Source organism: Oncorhynchus keta, chromosome 2 (genome assembly GCF_023373465.1).
Source record: "Oncorhynchus keta strain PuntledgeMale-10-30-2019 chromosome 2, Oket_V2, whole genome shotgun sequence".
Taxonomy (NCBI): Eukaryota; Metazoa; Chordata; class Actinopteri; order Salmoniformes; family Salmonidae; genus Oncorhynchus; species Oncorhynchus keta.
The window spans coordinates 43,042,251-43,050,941 of NC_068422.1; the positions used below are offsets into that span (position 1 = coordinate 43,042,251).

Sequence of the window (8,691 nt, forward strand, 5' to 3'; positions counted from 1 at the left end):
CAGAAATCGCATTAGTCTGTGCACAATGAAGTGGAGCTCCTCTGTCAGGGGTGTGGTTATGTTAATTTGTTGTACTGCATTGTTAGGTATACCAGGAGCTCAATTCTTGAGTGAACAAGAAATTACATGAATATAATGTATATATGAAGAAAAGGTCATGTACTTTTTACAATGTAATAAATGTAATGTAACGAAACTGGATTGTTGTCCTATTCATGGGTATTAGTAAATGATGCATTAATCAAATCACAGCTGGATATGTGGTGCAAAACATCTGGATTTTTATTTCAAAGCAGAATGTGAAACACTTTTTTTTCTAGTAAACTAACTGTATCAGAAACTACAGAGTGATTCTGGCAGAAAAACAACCGTTAAAATTGTCTTTGTACATGGAATGTAAAAACAATATCAGTAAATAAGGGATACGAATGACAAGCCATGGGGATTATTCATTTAATCTAGTCTAAAAATAATGCAATCCCGTAAAAGGAAGACGGTAACATAAATGCATACAGTACTTCACTCACAAAAAAAAAATGTTTTAACACCTTCCGAGGGCTACCCGATGTCGTCAAAAACACCTACTTACAGCATCTTCCATTACACTATACCAGCTGCAAAAACAAAGATCCATCTGAAATACAACTGCAACCATTAAAAAACACCCCAAATCAAGCATCTCTTTAGCTCATCTTCACTTGGCATCCAGCTTGGCCATTTCCTGAAGGTATATGCCGATGCTCTCGCTGTCAAACAGTACAAAGTAAATGTTTTTCAGGGAAGAGGTCGTTGCGGAGACAAAATGGTTGGAGATTGCCTTGAGGATCAGCTGGGCGGCTGTTTGCTTTGGGAATCCATTCCTAGAACCAGGAGAGATGCACAGATGTGAGCTCAATTTCAATGAGTCTTTCTGCGATTCCTATCTCCTTGCTGCTTCCTGAATCTTATTTGAGTATAAGGTTCAAGGTCCCTCCCTGGACCTTTTTCTCAAATGTGTTTTAAGAAGGAATCGAGGAAAGAAATTGAGAGCCCTAGTTCAGACCGCCGAGGCCCCTTTTTCTATTACTGGAAACCAAACTTATGAATTGTACCTTTTAAAATAACATTGTTACTCAGCAGGTTACCATCCAACCATTTGTGTGAGTCAAGTGCCTGTCTGATAAACTCACTACAGGCTTGATGGAAACGGTCAAATTGTCGACAAAACAAAATACGCTACACAAAGGTGGGGCTGTGATACGATTATGCAACAATTTATTGTGCAATTGTTGTTAGAATAACCACGTCGAGGTACATTTTGTCACGTGATATGTTGTATAATCCTCCCACTACAACTTGAAAAAGCATGCAGATTAGGCTACAGATTAAATAAATTGATAAACTTCACAGGTTGGTGAAAGTGCATGATAAGCTTAATGCGAGTTTTCAATAGATATCAAGGGTTCTTATTTTAGGCTGGTGACATGATTGGTGCTTGCCTGCCAATCGACAAATAAATACAATCTCTCTTATCCATAATTTCATCATGTAGGCCTACCCTCTGCACTGTATCGGCGAGCTGTTGGCTAGAGCGCACGCCGAGACCAGAGTGGGCACATTTGCTGTTTAAAGCAGACTTTGTGCCCAAACCATCGACCTATTTAAAAACAAATACAATTTCAGTTTTTTTATTCAGTAAATAAAAAAGTTAAGTGTGTTTTGTGTTCGCCATTTTGATAGAAAAACACCGCTGCTGGTAATACAGATGTTAGATCTTAATTTTGATAGGCTATATGTAGCGTACAGCTGCATTTCAGCTACACTTGTGTGTCATAGTGGAGACCAACATCTAGCTTGTTACTAAGCTATATAAAACGACAGTTGTTGATATGTATGGCTGCATTTTTAAACATTTTGAAAGTTGGACTACTGGGAAATGTATTCTGTCTGGTGCTTTAGTGTTTGAGCAAGCAAGAGATCTGCGGGTTTTCAGTGAATGTATGTAAATCACGAGGCTCATTTGAATTTTGACAGTGATCAAATCAAGATATGGCAATCTGTATGGGCTGTATGAGAATATTCGCTTGAATATCGTTCGACAAATTGATGGAAACCTAGCTACAGGTATAGATTTAAACATCATACTGGCTGTATTTCTGTATTTTGAATGTCATATCTAACAACAATGTACTAACGAAACAAATACCAAAAGGTAGTTTTTGGGTGGAATTGTCCTTTAAAGCTGTAAGTCTCACCGGCCAGCAGGAAGTGAGGGGAAGGCCACGGACTTGAGTTTCTTCTCCTCTGCAGCAGAGAGACAGGCCTTGACAGTCTTCTCCAGCTGGTCCTCACACTTCTCCGAGCCCCACTGAGGGATGTTACAGTGGATGACAAAACGAGCTGGCATCCCACTGGCCTGGCTCACCGCAACTACAGGACGAAGACGCACACACACACACTGACGCTTCACTCTTCACGTGTAGGTTTAAATGTAGCATTGACAGTGTACTTATAAGGATGGTTTTGAAGTGAGGTGAGACGATATGTTTCAATCAAGTGGATTATGCTGTATTTCGATAAGCACATTCAGTAATTGCATCCTTTTATAACCAAACAAAAGCAAAAACCCTTTCATCCAGCAGATTTGATAATAGTTTGGGTGTCCGTATCTCCATACCTGATGCTACCTCCAGAGGTCCCTGTGCTTTCCTCAGTTCTTTCACTGCCTCCAAGAAGTCCCGCCCACCTGCCTTCTCCAGGGCATTGCCTGCAGACCACAGCACACAACAGGTAAGAATGAGTCGAAAGTATAATGGGCTGTGAAGCTTTCTCGATTCTAAGATGAAAAGATGAGCAGGTCTGGCATCCTCACCCACTCCCTCTTTGAGGTCCATCTCAGCATTTGTGGGGTTGATGATTCCCTCCACCTTGATCGTTCCAATCTTGCCAATTTCACTCTCTGTTAGTGAAAGCTGTTTAAGGGGATATAGAGTTGAAGTTATGACAAAGTTACTAAGAAACTTAATGGATACATGTCATGACCAAGGTGTATTTGGACACCTGCTGGTCAAACATTGCATTGCAAAATCATGGGCATTAATATGGAGTTGGTCCCCCCTTTGCTGCTATAACAGCCTCAACTCTTCCGGGAAGGCTTTCCACTAGATATAGGAACATTGCTGCTAGATATTGGAACAGGGACTTGCTTCCATTGAGCCACGAGCATTAATGAAGTCGGGCAGTGACGTTGGGAGATTAGGCCTGGCTCGCATTCGGCGTTCCAATTCATACCAAAGGTGTTCGATGGGGTTGAGGTCAAGGCTCTGTGCAGGCCACTCAAATTCTTCCACGCCAATCTTGACAAACCATTTCTGTATGGACCTTGCTATTCTGTATCGTTAAGATTTCCCTTCACTGGATCTAAAGGGGCCTAGCCCAAACCGTAAAAAGCAGCCCCAGGACATTATTCCACCTGCACCAAACTTTACAGTTAGCACTATGCATTCAGGCAGGTAGCGTTCTCCCGGCATCCGCCAAACCCAAATTCGTCCGCCGGACTGCCAGATGGTGAAGTGTGATTGATTCATCACTCCAAAGAACACATTTCCACTGCTCCGGAGTCCAATGGCGGCAAGCTTGACATTGTGCATGGTGATTTTAGGCTTGTGTGAAGCTGTTCAGCCATGGAAACCCATTTTATGAAGCTCCCGACTAACGTTTATTGTGCTGACGTTGCTTCCAGAGGCAGTTTGGAACTCTGTAGTGAGCGTTGCAACCGAGGACAGGTGATTTGGCCTAACACTTCGTGGCTGAGCCATTGTTGCTCCTAGACATTTCCACTTCACAATAACAGCACTTACAGTTGACCAGGGCAGACATTTGATGAACTGACTTGTTGGAAAGGTAGCATCCTATGACAGTGCCACGTTGAAAGTCACTGAGCTCTTCAGTACGGGCCATTCCACTGCCAATTTTTGTCTATGGAGATTGCATGGCTGTGTGCTCGATTTTAGACCTGTCAGCAATGGATGTGGCTGAAATATCAGAATCCACTCATTTAAAGGGGTGTTCACATACATTATATACACATACGTATCTTTACAATAGGTGTCACAGAATGACAGTTTTTTCATAACTGACATGACACGATACCTTTTGTCCAAGGAACAGGCTTTTCGCTGAGAGGATAGTGAATCCATCGCCTGGTCCATCTTCAACTGTTGAGTTGGCTACGACAGCTTCTTTGTCGTTTTCTGTGCTCTTCTTATCACGGAATCGATGAAAAACAGAACATATTCATGCTTCTTATAACACTATAACAAACACATTCATGCTTCTTATAACACTATAACAAACACATTCATGCTTCTTATAACACTATAACAAACACATTCATGCTTCTTATAACACTATAACAAACACATTGACAAATATTGAGCTGTTTGCCATCATTCACGAAGCCCATTCATGTGTACTGACCCTTGGCTTGCGGCCTGGTTTGCCTTTGCCTTTTTTGGTGGTGGGTTTCTTGATGCTCTTGACGCGTTCCGCCCTCTTCTCTGGCACGGTCACCTGAGTGTCCACTTTCACTCGGCTGCCCCTCTTCTTGGACAATAGTTCCGGGTGGATACGAGGCAGGACCCCTCCGTTTGATATGGTCACCCCTCGGAGAAGCTGAGAGGCCAAAGAACAGGTGAATTAGTTTACTATTCAATAGGTATTCAGTCTATCATTGGTCAATGTCTTTGCTCTGAGAAATACTTCACTAGTCAAGTGGTAAAAACAATCCTGCCGAAATGATAAAGAACATTGTCTATTAAGTGGAATTAGTTTAAGTCCAAACCTAAACCCCAATTGAGATTTTGTGGCAGGACTTGAAACGAGCAGTTCATGCTTGAAAACCCACAAATGTCACTGAGTTAAAACAGCTCTGCATGGCTGAGTGACCAAAAACTCCTCCACAGTGACGTGAGACTGGATCAACAACGACAGGAAGCATTTGGTTGCAGTCATTGCAGCTAAAGGTGCCACAACCAGTTACTGATTGTTGGATGTTTATTAAATATTAAAGTATACATTTTTCTGGTTATTTGTAAACTAAGGTTCCCTTGATCTAATAATATTAGGTTTTTGTTGAAGACCTGATAACAGTATCAAAAAGGGGGCAAATACTTTTTCACAGCACTGTATGTCTTGTCAGGATATCGGGCCTCAATTTTTTTTAAATCCACTTGGGGTTAACCACGAAGCGGTGGCAGTTAATGCCCAATGCCATATGGCGTCATCTGTACCTTCCTGAACCCTTAAGACAGAGACAACCTTCATCATAGTTTCATGGATCCCTATTGGGAAATATACTGCAATATAATAGTGTAACGATGATGCAATGAAGTGGAGTGACAAACACTGACATTTTCTAAATGTTGACCTATTTTAATGGGAATAATACTGTACCTGGTTGAGCTCCTCGTCGTTGGCTACAGCCAGTTTAATGTGCCGAGGAGTTATTCTGCCTTTTTTGTTGTCCCTTGCTGCATTTCCTGCCAACTCCAAAATCTCAGCTAAACAAATAAATTAATGTCATTACAAAATCTTCAGACACAAATGATAAAGTATCAGTTATATACTGAACAAAAATACAGTGCATTCAGAAAGTATTCAGACCCCTTGACTTTTTCCACATTTTGTTACGTTACAGCCTTATTCTAACGTATTCAATTGTTGTTTTCTCATCAAGTGTGTAATGGTCATGCTGTTTAATCAGCTTCTTGATATGCCACACCTGTCAGGTGGTTGAATGATCTTGGCTACAGGAGAAATGCTCACTAACAGAGATGTAAACAAATTTGTGCACAAAATCTGAGAGAAATAAGTTTTTTGTGCATATGGGATATTTCTGGGATCTTTTATTTCAGCTCATGAAATCAACACTTTACATGTTGCATGTATATTTTTATTCAGTATATATTTTAGATACACAACCGAATTGAAGATGTGTGTGTATTTTCACTCAGGTGAGACAACAACCTGCCAGGTACTCTATGACGGCTGCCATGTAGACGGGTGCCCCCATGCCGATGCGGTACTTGTGGGTCCCTGTGCGTAGATACCTCATCATCCTCCCCACAGGAAAGATGACCCCTGCTCTGGTAGAGCGGGACAGTTTGGTGCTCTTCTTCTTCCCTCCTCGGGCTGACATCTTGCCTCAGCTACGTCTACCTGGGAGAACAACAGTCCATTTACCATGGTTAGTTTCAATCTCCATCCTTAATAAAAACTATGTTAAATGGGTCACTTGTACTGTACAGGCAACGATCAATCAATTGAAATACACTACAGCAATGTGCAAAACAGTTTTTATAATTACCACCTGTGTTGTTTGCCCAAAGGAATTTTATAAAGACTCAATTTACGCCTCCAAATGCTTGCAATGTGCCACGTTGAAGCTTCCATACATTGACTAGATGCTGGCGTGTACATGTAGCATAACCAAGTCTGAGCGTGAAAAGTTGGAACTTGTCAGCAGGCTATTTGACCACTCATTATTTAAACAAAGATTGAGATTCCAGGTTGAGAAGGTGCCTTTCAGGAGCATCATATCGTCCTCATGTAGGCCTACAGTTTGCAACGCTGATAAGATCAGAGACTGACTAAAACTAGCAAAGCACACTAACAGATAATTGGAAGACAATTTCAAAATACGATGGAATAAGAGGCCTACAATTTTTTTTAAATTAAATTGCGCGCCATTTGGATTATTTGATTAACGCATTAGTATTTTTATTTATTTTTTGTAAATACTTAATATTTGTATAGTATTTAGTCTGCTTTTCAAGGTAAAGATAGTAAGGGTAGCCAACGTACTTTCCCAAAGGTAACTATGTAAACAAACTCAATAATACCGTACAGAAAACGGCCGCGGTGGCCTAAAGACTCCAGTTTTGGAAATGGCATTTGCAATCTGAGACCCGACATATATTCTTTCGAATGCATTGATTTGTGCATCTTGAATGCGTTTTGGATTCTGGATTGCTCACATGCACATGAAAAATAAAAGAACAAAAGATCATGCCACCTAGTATAATAGCTTACAATAGGCTACTCGACGAACAGTAATTTAATTATTTTTTTTTGTTGTCAAATATGACGTCTTAAACGTAACTACAGATCCTAAACGACATAGCAATATTAAATGTACAAAAATGTATGAATATGACAAATTTATAAATTTGCGCGCCATTATGCAGGAAGAAAAAAATAACCCCTTGATACGTTTTTCTTCTGACCGTCTCCTCCTATCGCAACAGGATTATACACACATAACTAACTGTCTATCTAATCAATGGCCTTGCTTGAAATTGGTTGCCTATCCACTAGACATCCGCCGCTGTTGTTCTCAAATAGAAATGTCTGGGACATCGGGCCATAACCTTTCTTGTAATTATGTTCCTCCCATGCTACAGCGCAACCCCCATTTTGTTTTCAATCCATTGGATGTGTAATCTCATCAGACATGGTCGGAAAGGAACGTTCTTTCGGAGACGCAGCTCGCCACAAAACGCAATAAACAGGATATGCGCGAGAGTGAATGTATCCAAGTTTGATACCTGTTTGTCCTCCTTTACACGAATCGATGCAGGCCTGATCTTCTCTTTCACAAGTCTCAGAATAATGGCGGTATTCGCTGTCCTTATGCGGATCCTGTTAATAAAACTACAACCACCGTACGTACATAGGCTACATAGGGGGCTGGCTTACTACTACTGATGCTGCAAAGGGTAAAAATTCAGTCCGGGGAAAATAGAATGAAAACGCCCCCTTAACATGGCTTGAAGGGGACAAGAATGTTGGTTGAAAGTAACGCAATTTGCTTGAATATATGCGACTGAATTTGGCCTTGTATGGCTATAGAGCAGTTTGGAAAACGTGTAAATGATAAATTCTGGATACATATACACAGTTTATTAGGTACACCAATCTAGTACCTGGCCTCCAGAACAGCCTGAATTCTTCAGACATGTATTCTGTAAGATGTGGTGTTCAAACGTTGTTCAATTGGTATCAAGGGACCTAATGAGAGCCAGGGAAACATTCCCCATATCATTACACCACCAGCAGCTTGTACCGTTGACACCAGCAGGATGGGGCCATGGACTAATGCTGTTTACGCCAAATCCTGATTCTGCCATTGGCATAAAGCAAAAGGAACCGGAATTTCTTCCACCCAGGTGATGTTTTTACACTCCTCAATTGTCCAGTGTTGATCACGTGCCCACTGGAGCTGCTTCTTCTTATTTTTAGATGATAGGAGTGGAACCCGGTGTGGTCGTCTGCTGCAATAGCCCATCTGTGACAAGGACCGACATGCTGTGCCTTCCCATGATGCCGTTCTGCACATCACTATTGTACTGCGCCATTATTTGCCTGTTTGTGTCCTGAATGTTATTTTTTACGATTCTTGCAATTCTTTATTTTCTCCATTCTCTGTAAACCATAGACCCTGGCGTGGGTGTAATAAAAATAAACAGAAATTCCTTATTTGCATAAGTATTCAGACCCTTTGCTATGAGACTCGAAATTGAGCTCAGGTGTATCATGTTTCCATTGATCATCCTTGATGTTTCTACAACTTGATTTGAGTCCACCTGTGGTAAATTCAATTGGTTGGACATTATTTGGAAAGTCACACACCTGTCTATATAAGGTCCCACA

The 8,691-nt window shown here is 41.1% G+C and overlaps 1 protein-coding gene across 2 annotated transcripts; it reads right to left on the minus strand.

The window, feature by feature from the left end:
• Positions 1-259: 259 nt before the first annotated feature.
• Positions 260-7,754, minus strand: LOC118400632 (core histone macro-H2A.2-like). Of its 2 annotated transcripts, none has more exons than XM_035797674.2 (9): positions 7,587-7,754; positions 6,007-6,198; positions 5,434-5,540; positions 4,459-4,653; positions 4,132-4,239; positions 2,852-2,951; positions 2,657-2,746; positions 2,235-2,409; positions 260-860 (listed from the first exon to the last, which is right to left on the minus strand). In XM_035797674.2, exons 2-9 carry the CDS (start codon positions 6,176-6,178, stop codon positions 695-697), a joined length of 1,113 nt encoding a protein of 370 aa, XP_035653567.1. In that variant the 5' UTR covers positions 6,179-6,198; positions 7,587-7,754; the 3' UTR covers positions 260-694. The 2 variants fall into 2 exon arrangements, with proteins under 2 accessions (XP_035653567.1, XP_035653561.1); XM_035797668.2 differs by having other exon boundaries at positions 4,132-4,242; positions 7,587-7,753.
• Positions 7,755-8,691: the final 937 nt, after the last annotated feature.